The sequence below is a fragment of the Candida albicans genome, chromosome 7, assembly GCF_000182965.3.
Source record: "Candida albicans SC5314 chromosome 7, complete sequence".
Lineage (NCBI taxonomy): Eukaryota > Fungi > Ascomycota > Pichiomycetes > Serinales > Debaryomycetaceae > Candida > Candida albicans.
The window spans coordinates 910,206-923,009 of NC_032095.1; the positions used below are offsets into that span (position 1 = coordinate 910,206).

Consider the following 12,804-nt stretch of genomic DNA (forward strand, 5'->3'; position numbering starts at 1 on the left):
CTTTTCCCTTTTTTTCCGGCCAGAAAATTGAGACTACCTAATATATAGCATGATCAACACATCATATCAATCTGTTACAGATTCGATCGTTATGTGAAATAATATTAGATTCATTTCTTGGAAATAGTACGATATTTTTTTTACCGTTGAATACCCCACTTTCCTTTTATGGCTATTTTCAGATTATGTATGAACGATTAACAGCATCAAGTTATTCTACAGTAGTCACTACATGTAGAAATTTACACGTAAAGAAGCAAATTTCATCTCGAGATGAAATTGTAGATCGCTACACGACTACACTATCAAAATGAGGGGTATCTTAGAGTGTTTAGTTCTCGGAAGTGCACTTGAGTAGTAACAGTATTTGGCTACCGTCTATTCTTTGTCGACTTGTCCAGAGTCAAATTTGTCTGGCGTAGATGTTGAATATACAACGGTAATGTATATCTACGCCCCATGTTGAACATAATTTCACTTTGTCGTTTTTGCTGCCTTTTCAAAATTCCATTTGACAAGTTTAGAGGAGACAGAATTTCATCTTACCTCAAGCAAGTGCTCTTATTGAGCAAAATTCGAATTGCGTAACGAGTGGAACTCATGTGCAAGATTTTTTGAACAAACATCTAGACAACGATAGCTTAACAAAGCCTTGTTAGGAGACACTTTTCAAACTACAAAAGAGGAGCGAGATACAAATCAGCTGATTTGATATTGACCAGTATTCAAAGTTCTTGGACGGCCATTTGAGTACACACTTTCCCAAAAAAAAGTGCAGATACGTCTAACAGACAAGCATTTACTATTTAATCTGTCACGCATCTAAAATTATGTTTTCACCGATAGGAATCTGGTCCAGAAGATTGGTTGTCATGTATTTTGGTCTATAAGAATATGAGGTGACAACTTGCATTGGTGTGTAGTAGATTTCTGGTTGTAGGTGAAAATAAATTCGAAAGCGCAAATAAATGTATTTCCGCATTTTGGTTTTTGTGGTGTTTCGGAAACAAGTCGGAGAGAAAAAATAATTTTCCAAGCATGCTCGGTGACAATAAAGTAGCTCTTCGCCTCTTTTAGTTTCAACCTCTGATAAATGGAATCTTCTCTAAAGGCGAACTTGCCTAAAGGAAAAGTAGAATCTTGTATGATTTTATGCTATTTCCATAGAATGAATTGTTATTGGAGTTTTGCTTCTCGGCATTAGTATCCCAACCATACCGAGAAAAAAAAAAAAACATAAATTGTCGCGGAAGATCGGGTGAGTGGCTTTTTATGAAATTCTAAATCTTGATGGCTTTGAGAATAGAAGACTTTTATTTCTGATGCTAATGACATGAAATGGCTAAACCTAAATTGTATCAAGAGAATGTAACAATAGTTTATTCTGTTGATTTTCAGAAATGAAATTCCCAATATTAAGCAGTCTCCAGAGATGAAATTATACTGTACCAGCAACTAAAAGAATGATGCACACAACCAAATACTGGAAAAAAGCAATAGTTTAGTTGGAAACTAAAAGAGACCCAGGGTTTGTAAACCCTGGCTAGCATCAGTCCTCGAGGTATGTTCAGTGACGCATGAATGACTAATAAGCTACACAAAACAAACAGCCCATTTTCATGGCTATTTGCTTTGACCTAAATGTTTCCCATCAAGACTACCAGTAGGCATCTCTACATACTCAAGCAAGTCAACACAAAGCCAACTGTCTCAAGAAACCAAACTAAAAGCAATCTATAGTTATGTTTTATTAGCCCTCTTTAATCTGAAGAAAATATTGTCCAAAAGGGAAATTTGAAAACATAATATTTTTTTACTATTGCACTGTGTTATGTGAGAGAAGTAGAAGAAAAGAAAAATAATTCAAACCTTAATAAGTCTATTGCATAGGTTGAGAGCCCAGCTAGAGTTTGCTTTATACAGATTGCGAAGACAACAGGGTTAGAACAAAAGAAGGTGGTGTGCGGAATATGAGCTCGTTTATTGTTACACCCTTTTATCTATAACATCTTGGTATGATTGCTACAACCAGAAACAAAGAGAGCAAAACTAATAATGTTCCATCCCTTTCTCCCCGAGCACATTGTGTGTCCTTTTTTAGCTATTTGTTAAGTAAACGTTCTTTTTTAAAACTAAGTCCTTTGTTAAATTCATGTTGAAAATTAGGTTAAACTTCTTCCCCAAACAAAAGCTTGTCTAATATAATTGGCTAAAGACAAGACCAATACAGTTGAGAATAAAGTTTACGTCGAGCTGGAAATACTGTTAATACTGCGAATTAAAAAAAAAAAACTATGTCCGCCTTATTCAGTGAAAGTATCATAACCCCAATATTCTAAATATTGGCCGCCCAAAAATTCCAATATCACGAGGGAAATATATTTCCGACTTGTTTTGCTATAGCAATTTCACTGATGATTCTTTCCAATCCCTTCCAGAAAAATAACATGCATTTACGGAAACACTAAGCAAAATGAATTTCAGTATATCACCTGTCCCTTTTTGCAAACTGAAATCCCTAATTAAACTATTTTTTTTACTATCTGTTATAACCCTGGGTGTGAGTATTAGTCCTTTTAGTGTGTATATTGGGGATAAAGGAGGATAGTCGTATGAAGAGTAAAAGTACAGAACTACGTAAGCAGAGATGGCGAGCACCCGTATTTATAGTATACTCAGGTGGCGGTGCTAGTACACCGTCATAATGGTAGTGTGTTAACCAAGAGTGGTATAAGCAGTAATTTAGGTATAACACTATCTTAACAACAGGTAATGGCTTTGTTCATTGAAACTGACCTTTTTGTAGACGCGTACTGGTTAAGGTTGGGGGGCGTGAGATCTTGCACGCTGGCGGAAGAATTTCTAGGCGGCACTGTTTCAGGAAGTTTATACAACACCAGTGATGTTTTTCCATTTTGCCAAGTTTAACAATTTATAGTTGATGTCACCAGTATTTTTTTTACTCCCGAGTCTACAGAACTGGTTATGATTTTCTCAATTATAATGTGGAATTGTTTGGAAGAGTTATGAGCTTATTTCTATGCTTTCCTCCACCACAGCATCAAAAAAATATCATAACCAGTGAAATTGTCTCAATGCTTCCATTACTAGGCCAGAATAGGTAAAAATAAAGAGAGACCTGAAACTTCCAACTGTGAATATGCTGCTCCAAAAAAGTATACATTGCAGTTTGCTAAATATAGTTTTTCTAATACTCAGACACAGCCAACACAAATTAAACAATTTTGAAAAAACTTTCTATTTCTATTGACTGGAAAGAACCAAGTTTGATTCAAATCGGAAAAAATAGAAACAACGAAATAGTATCCAAACCAAAAGGATGGCAGCTTTCAATTAAAAAACAGCTGATGGATCCTCCACTTTGGTTTTTCCGAAAAAGTTTATTCTTAGATGGAGGTCCTGGTTCTTTGCTGAACGTGGTACTCTCTGTTGTTTTTACAATCTTCTTGAATACCAACTCGATAGTCTTTTGGATCTGTAAGAGAAATGGCTTATTTTTAGTAGCAATTAAACTTAATAAGTGGATACGTAATTACGCTTGAGCATTTTAGTTTTTCTAAATTTATAATTCCACCAATAGTATGGGACCGATATCACTATCCCTTTTTGCTCTCCTACAAAAAGAAACTTAAAATTAAGAAATGAAATTGGGTAATAACTGTTTTATTAATTTCTATAAAATAGTGTTGATGGTTATGAGAGAGGTTTGGCACAAAATATGTTATTGTTCTCACCATTACGAATTTCAGGAAAGCTGCATCTTGAAAATCCTGTATCAAGAGTTTCGCATATACACAACTTCTGACATTTGTTGCAAAGCAGTTTACCTTATACACGATAACAATATGATGTGTGTGCCGCCTCTAGCTTGGTTGTAGGTTATAAGGAATCACCGGAAAAAGAGAAATTCCTTGCAGAAAACCCTACTGTGCATATTGTTGTTTATAGAATTCTCCTAACCAGTACTTGGTTGCCAGAAAAAAGGTTATTTTCTGGACAGCATTAGCTTTGGGAAAAATTAAAAAAAGGCGTTTTGCCGGTGTTCAAACTTATGGTTGAGAACGCCCAAATCAGCCCATTTTTGGGAAAGTCCGTCCCATATAAATTTCAATTCTTGCAATGTGGTAGTGGATCCCACAACTTTTGTCAATAGTTACACAAGGTTTCTTTGCGTGGTTAATTTTTTGCCTCTGAACCCTTTTTGTTTTCTTCCAGGAAATTGAATTATAGATACCTTAGAATGAATCAATTGATTGCAAAAGTATGACTGTGTTTACTACAATTTGTGATAAGTGGTGATTTCTCTTCTTTCAAATTTAATAGTTGAATTGAATTTTTTTTTGAAAACTTTTTACATTAATTTCTTACGAAAAAATTTCTGCACATTTTAATAATATACCCAAAAGAAAACAACCACTGCCATTATTCAAAAAAGGTTTGTTTGGCAATGATGTGATATATTAGTGCCCGGAAAACCACAGATACCAAAGCCGATTGTTTCAAGGCTACAACAAAGAAGTACCTTTAGGTTACAATGCAGAATAGTTCTCAACTCACCACCAAACAGGTGCTGTAAAGCATTACTGATTATTGCCTTACTTTCAAACAGCTGTTACCTCTAAGCATGGCACCATTATACCTCTAATGGCTACATAAAGTTACCACACTATAGGTACCCATTGTCAAAAGTTGAATTCTAGCAACAGGATATTTGTTTAACCTTTTCTGGTCGTATCAAAGTTTATCCGGATTGTACGATTTTTTTTTTTGTCATGGGTAAACGATATGGCTTTGTGGTATTTACTCGTGACAAAACCACAGCGTAAAAAAACTATACGATTTTGAGATGGATCGACGATCACTATCTTGCATTGCACATCCAGCAACATCAAGAAGCAATACAACCTAGCTTAGTAATAGCCATAGGAATTCCTAAATTTGTTTCGGTCACTGGCTTTTGTTTGTTCTCGGGACGATTGAGTTTTCTCCCCCAATTTAAAAATTATTTTTTTCTTTGTTTCACAATCAGGTGAAGTTTCCATTCAGAACTTTTTTCGAGCTTTAAACAATAGCACGGTATTTCATTGTAAGACATTATCCAAATTTGGACGGTCTTTATTGTTCGACAAGAGGTGTAAGAGCATACAGGAAATGTTATCTGGTGCATTGTGCGTATCAATGGTGAACTTGCAAATCCCTTTCTTCCTAAATATTACTTTGACTTGGCATTCGATTGGAAGTTGTAAACTCTATCCTAATAATAAAGAAGAATGTCAATCCCAATATCATGGTTTTGCGTGCATAGGTATTCTCAACTAACGCATCTTGCAATTAGTATTTGCATTACTTTCAATTTGGAATCAATACCCCGAAAAATATATATTGGTACATTCTCGACCAACCCAGTTCTTAAAGAAATGTTCAAGTATTTATACTTGCTGGTGGACAAATACTTCCGCCATCCATCTAGAAGAACTGTTTTCTTTGTTTTACAGTTATCTGTCAAGAGCAAGAACATTTGTTATTGCTATAATTGTTGGCTTGCACTTTCAAACAATAGAAGAGTCTATAGCCATGGGTATCGGAAACACAAAGTATACGAATTGGGCTATATATTTTCGTATCTTTCTTTTTTACCCCCAAAAAGCCAAACAATAAGGTATCATCTGAGTTTTTATCAACTGCAAAAACTTGGTTTCAGATAGCAATTATTCTTGCAACATTGTGTAGTTGCATTGTGAGTATACTAATTTAACCATAACCCAGATAAGGAATTATACACCAACGACCACTCAAAACAAGGCGGGGTCATGACCAGAAAATAGTCGAAACAACCGCTGAGCAACTAACCAGATGGCATCAATTCAACGCTTCAACAAAAGAAGGAGATCTGCCTTTAATCGTGCTCGATGGGCGGGAATTTAGTTTTACTGTTACGTAGTGGTTTAGGCCGCACATGACTAAAATGTTTTTTTGGTGCAATCTTTTTGGGGCACCAAAATCCGAAACACCCAATTCGGACTTTTTCTATTGTTGTTGGTTTATCTCGCAATCTAGGACAAACACTTTAGATCAAAACCCCAATTGCTTGGCTATAAAAAAACATGCCATCATCCGTATTTAGAGATAAGTGTTTTTTTGTTGAACATCTTAGCATCCCCCGATGGTTGCTACCATTGTTGCCCCCAACAATATTTGATAGCCCCCACGTCTGTATTTTTTTTCTTGATGGTTACAGGAATTTCTTGACAACACAAACATCAGTCTTCCTCCAGCAAATCCGAATGTTATTCTCTAAAGTAGTCAATAGTGCACACTCTACATTAAGGAAAATACGTATATTCACAAACTTTTAAGAAAACAATCAATACGCCACGATCTTTAGGTATTTACTATTATCTCGAAAAGTATCATGTCGTGCGAGGTGCGTACAAAGGGAAGTAGTGTGAATATTGTCAAAATGATTGTACACAATAGCATACTATGCAGGCTTTTCTTAGCGGAAGATATAAGATAAGTTGTTCAAGTTAACATCTGATGCACTGTATTGTTGGTATTTTTAGGGGGATAAGCAATTAAAAGTATTTCTTTGAGAGAATAGTACGATTGTTTATTTTCTTTTTATCCAAAAAATTGGAGTTTATAATTTTCAACCAAGGCTTGAGGTGGTCTAAGGGAAAATGAAACCTGAAAGAGGGTGCAACGGGATTTTTTTTTTGGTGTACTCCAAAACTGCCTCTTTTTCTTCGATGATGTTCACTCTGCTTCTAGTGAAGATTTTTTATTATGCTGCACCATACGATTTTCCACTTCAATTGTAATTCAATGAAAGATATTTGCACAAACGTGTTTGGTGGTGAGTATTGACTTTGTTGAGTTTCTTAGTCAATTATGTTGCACAAATCCCGTTTAGACAGGTCTTATCATAACATATTGCAGCTTGAGATATTTTGGGTAGCTTTGTGCTACACAAAAGCATGCATACCTGTATACAAACGCATCAATTCAGAGTTTGATGAATAAAATCAAACGTTTCATTTTCTAGCTGCTGGTTTTATAGGTTTGTTTAGATTCAAGAAGAGTAAACTATGAGATGCACTTGGTGGTATACCTAGTAGCTGCATCCTTTAAAAAAAAAACAAATCTACCTAGCTCACCTCTGAGACAACTCGTTTCTATGTAACAACACGAATTATAACTTGAACAATCATTTATAATTAGCATATTGGTGTATAATAATCATCTAATAAGATAATGTAAAAAGATCTTGCAATTAAAAACAACCAAGAAATGGGTATAACAATACATGATTGTCTTCCGGAAAGGTGTCACATTGTATGGTGTTGTTTCATTGAGTTATGTCTGTACAGCAACGATGGAAGAACGGGATGACTTCTTTAGGGAAGACCTAGCAATATCATTCTCCACCATTGTTGAAAATTAAGAAATTGTACCACTAATAGAAAGCTTAGTTTGCCCAAAGTCCACTATAGCATTATATTTGGTAACAGACTAGAGGGAACACACCATTTTGCCGTTATTTCCAAAATTACCAAGCTCATTTAACTTCCATGAATAGTTAATTATGTAGATTGGTTTAAAATAATCTCAATGCAATTAACAACATGCGAAAAAAAATAATCTCTGCAAGAGATACAAAATAAAAATTAGCACTCAAATTTGGCACATAGCCATGCATTAGCCTACCTACATATATCTGTATAATGTATTAATTACTTTTTTTTTTGTTGCACTTTTGTATAATTATGAATTTTCCTTGATTGTTGTTTGTTGCATTTTAGTTTTAGTTTTATTTTTTGAAGTCACAAATTGTGAGCTTGGAAAAATGCCTTCATGGGATTTTGTGTAGTTTTTTACTTTAACAATGAAAGCCTAAAAATAAAAAAAAAATCGTGATTTCTTTTTAATTTTGTTGTTATTTGTGTAATCTAAATGAATTTCAAGTAGTGCTCACTATACTTGAGTTTTCCCTTTTTTACACATATACCTAACAAGCTAGCAATGAACCAAACGGTATAAAGGCATGAAGATTTCCCTCTTCTTTTTGAGCGAGTTCGTTTTGGATTTTTCGATTTCCTTTTCCTTTTTCTTATTATTATTATATCTACATATACCAACTAGGGATTCATCATTATAATTAACCCCTCCTTGCTTTCATCTTGTTTGTCACAGACGTTACACATTAAGAACTGTTGTAATAAACGTCCAGGTTACTATTTTCCAATATTATATTTTTGTTTTTGCTGCTAAATAATTTAACTGAAGTGAATTTTCTTTATTTCAATATTATACTTAATTGCAAAAAAAAAATAGAGAGAGAAAAAAAAAATCATCAGCTTTCTTATTATTTACAACTGAGAATTAAAAATATCAAAAATAATCCTATTATCAGTTATTATATACTAGGATTTGTTATTACAATTTGCTTTACAAGAGAACCTCATTGTTCAAGTATCTTCCAGAATCTGAAACAGGTATTATATAAATAACAATAAAACATCGTTATCCTGTTTCTCATCTCAAAATTTTTCCCTGCTAGTTTCATTAAGAATCAAACAATCATTATGCTTTATCAACAATCATATCCAATAACAAATAAGTTATTAAATGCTAGTGCTGCTGGTAGTACATCCACAGCTTCTATAATTGACGGTGGTTGCACGTTGTCGAAACCTGGCAGTGGAAAAACAAAATCAACAACTTCGTTACCTTCGTTTAACGAACTTCTTACTTCCATTCCATTGCCAAATGAATTCAAACCATCAACCAAAAATACCAACCAAGCAGCAGCAGCAACAGCAACATCTCCTTATAACTACTATATGGGACCACCAGCTCAACATCGTTTACCAACACCACCACCATATCCAATGAGCTCGCCAACAACAGCAACAGCAGCTACTCCATTGTCACAACAATCACCTCACTTGCAACCCCAACAAACACTACAACAACCTCAGCCATACCATCAACAATACTACAACTATCAGTATGCTGCTCCTCCTTATCCCCATCCTTCCCAAGTACCTCCACCAGCATCATATCAACAACGTCACCAACAACCCATGTACCAAAACACTAATGGAGTACCGATTATAATCAGACCATCTCCAGGGCTAATTACTCCTACATCGACTACTTTTGATCATGCCAAAATACGGTCAAACTCTACTGGTGATTTACTGGCCAACTCCCTTGCTTTGTCGTCAAACAATAACACCCAAAGCAAAGACCCAAGAAGAAAACACGTCTGCAAAGTGTGTTCGAGATCGTTTACTACTTCAGGACATTTAGCTAGACACAATCGTATCCATACTGGAGAGAGAAAACACCAATGTCCATGGCCAACATGTGAAGCCCGTTTTGCTCGTCAAGATAATTGTAATCAACATTACAAGACTCATACCAATGGGAAAAACAAACGCAACAGACAACAACACAGGACTTTAGAAGCTTCACATGTTGGAACAAAATACAACACCAAGAGCCTAGTATAGATGTGGTCAAAATTGTATTATAAAACGGGTTAAATTTGGATGGTTAATTGCTTGGGTTTAGTTTTTTTTTGTTATGGTTACTGGTTCATGTATAGGTTCTTTTTCTAATATACTTTTACCTCCAAATATAGTACTGCCTAGTCTCTACCCCTTTTGGTGCTACATTGTTGTTCCATTTCTTTCGTGACATAAAAAATATTATATTGGTTTTATTTTCTTGCAATGTCAGCAATTTAAACTCCGACATTTACTACAGGAAGTATTATATTCCAGGGCCTAAGGAATACAAAGGTTAGAAACTACAGAAGTACTGCAACCCTGCCGCCTTTGTATTAAGACAACCCCGTGTAGTAAGCGCTCTTCAAACAAGTGGGTTTATATTATCTTATGGAGTCATTCTTATACTTTTTTTACGATGATCTTGCATTTTCTTGCATTGCCATAGATCTTCTCTCCTCCCCTTATAATTCTCTAGAGATAATATTTTACAAGGATTCTATTAAATCCACCCACGTGGCATAAGTGTTCTATATTATTTGCAATTATTTCTTGTCTACCCCAAAAAAATGTCAACAAGAATAATGTCATAATAAATCAGATGTTTTGAAAAGTTTATCTTGAATATAATATTGACTTGTAGACATTTAAAAAACCTAGCATTGTAACACGATGAAACACCAATGGCAGGACCATAAGATGGTTTCAGGTGACGTTACATTTCCAGAAATGGGGTTGTAACAATTTCCCAGTGCTAAGTATCTGGCATAAGCAAAGTACACGAATTTGAAGTTGTTTCACCAAGTGATAGCATATCCACCTTATGAAAATAAAAGTCCCTGTAGGAAATACTCAAAACAGGTGACCTATTATTATAAATATCAAAACGCCTGCTCATTTATTATTGGCAACTTCCCCCCAACTAGCGAATTATTGCCAACTTTAGATTTCTTTTGGCCATCGTGGTTAATAATATTATTATTTTCATTATACGCTTATAAACCATTTTTTTCTTGGATATAAACTTATGATTTTCTTAGGGGTTGCAATTTTTTGTACACCAAGAAGTTACATAATTTCGCAGCCTAGAAAAGCGTACAGATATGATGTCCATTCACAAGTGTTGATGATCTCTGTAATCATTGGGTAGAGAAACATTTAAGATTTGAAAACTGCACACTAATTAGGGTCATTTTTCAACGTATAATTATATAAAGCTTATTTATGTAAAGGGTTTTCTTTTTTTGAAAAAAATATTTGCAAGTAATTATCAATGGTTAGTACAACCTAGAGGGGTAGGAATATCCTGAAGAAAATAAATTTAACCTACAGTGCAAAGCAACGTGGGCAGGAGAACCTACCGCTAAGAATTACCCCAATAATTTATTGTAGTCTTTTCTGAAATAATATTAACGTTTCTACTAATAAACTCAGAAATGATGAAAATATTATTTTGTAAAGCTAGAAGAAGTAATATTATAATTGCTCTTGCTCGCATTTAAGTTTGAATGTTCACTTTGCATTTGACATAAGGGGACAACGACGGTTACATCATACTTTAATTGGGAAGGTAGTACCATGTGCTATTTGTTGTGGTAATGAAAGCTTATATTTCTTTGATGACAACGAAATCATTCTCATGCAAGGAACAATGAGATTGGTTTTGCAAAATATCACAGAGTAGCACTTGATAAATTTTGTATAGACGACGAAAAAGATCGTATCGAATTTCAAGTAATCATGTTACATTTACGTCAAATACCAAACAAACAAAAAATCTCATGCTTGTGAATTAAAAAAGCAAATTTCTGTAGACAAGGCACTACATGGATAGCAACATACAGCCTATTGTTGACTAATGACTCGAGTGCCTGGCTTTGAACAAACACATAGATTGATAGTCTGAAAACAAGTTAGTACTTTAAAGCTCAAATAGTGCACCAAACAATAGGCTGTGATCGTGTCAAGGGGCGCTAATCATTTGTCTAAAAGGGTGAGAAACAATAGATAAATATGTCTTACAACAATAATGCTAAGCAAATGTTTTTAGAAAAAATCAAGCAACAATAACGAGCAAGGGCTACAATTGCTAATTAGTGATACTCCCTAATAAAGCAATCTAAAACAGATAAAGGAAAAACTACAACCATTATTTCTTGGTGCACCTTTATTGTCGTTACTTTTTTGGGGGTAAACTTTATGATTTTTGGAATTTCAGGTCGTCTTTGTTTTGAGCTAACAATTCTTAAAATTTAAATTTGAACACAATAGATCTACATGCAACTAATAGTTTACCTGTTCATAAGGAGGCGCTATAACACAATCTCTGGAACGACATGATCGATCGTCGCTGATAATCTCAACTTTTTGTTAAGCTTTTTTATTATGAATAGCTGTGGGGAACACTAACTTTATTCAATATAGGGTTCATAAGTCTAATTTTTGATCTAAAAAAAGACTACTATGGTTGAGTAAACTCACCAGATAAAATTCTGATATCTAGTACAACCATTTGCTAAATTTTGAAAATATGAATTTTGAAGAAAAGGAATATTTTAGTCATCATTTCTGCAGACTAAAGCATTTTGTGTTGGAATTTGGCAAAAAGCTAAAGGGATAGATAGACAAAAGGGGAGAACAAATTTATTTGAGATATTCTATTTTTTTGTTCAAAAATAACATATTCTTTTCGCTGGGGTTAAGAACAGGCATATTTAATCCATGCACCAGCATATACTCTTAACTCCAAGAATGTTAATTGTTGTTTTCCTTGGTGTCACCTGAAATTTGCTGGAGCTTAATAAGTTTTTGTGGTGATGATAAAGTTCAAAGTCTTTAATGTTTTGAAGAAAGGGGGGGGAGGGTTTAGAAATTCTGAGGGGGAAAGGTTACGCGATAACTACAGAAAAAAAACAGTTACAAAAGAGCTTTTAATCTAAAAAGTTTGCTAATGGTTCAACAATATTAGAAAGATTATGGAACTAAACTAAATAGATAAATGTAATTCAGCACTAAAATGTATTGGAAAATCAACTAAACCCCTTCTCTATTGTTTTCTCTTAGTCATGTTTATATGAGTTTGGGTAGTGCCTCGGTTAGTGTTGGTAACGAAATACAGGTACAAAAAAAAGTCTACCTAATAGCTGCTAATTCCTTGTTTCAAGAGTGAATTATTTTTTGGCAGGGCTTGCGTATAAGGCGTGATCTTGCTTAGTTGATCTTGCAGTTGACCAACAACCTTGCTCAAAGGGTTACAAAATCAGTTTGG

The 12,804-nt window shown here is 34.5% G+C and overlaps 1 protein-coding gene across 1 annotated transcript; it reads left to right on the top strand. All coding sequences in view use genetic code 12, as the record gives it.

Moving 5' to 3' along the window:
- Nucleotides 1-8,606: 8,606 nt before the first annotated feature.
- NRG1 (Nrg1p) lies at nt 8,607-9,539 on the top strand (the record flags this gene model as incomplete). Its single annotated transcript, XM_710106.1, has 1 exon — nt 8,607-9,539. The coding sequence occupies one exon, from the start codon at nt 8,607-8,609 to the stop codon at nt 9,537-9,539; it is 933 nt and encodes a 310-aa protein (XP_715199.1).
- Nucleotides 9,540-12,804: the final 3,265 nt, after the last annotated feature.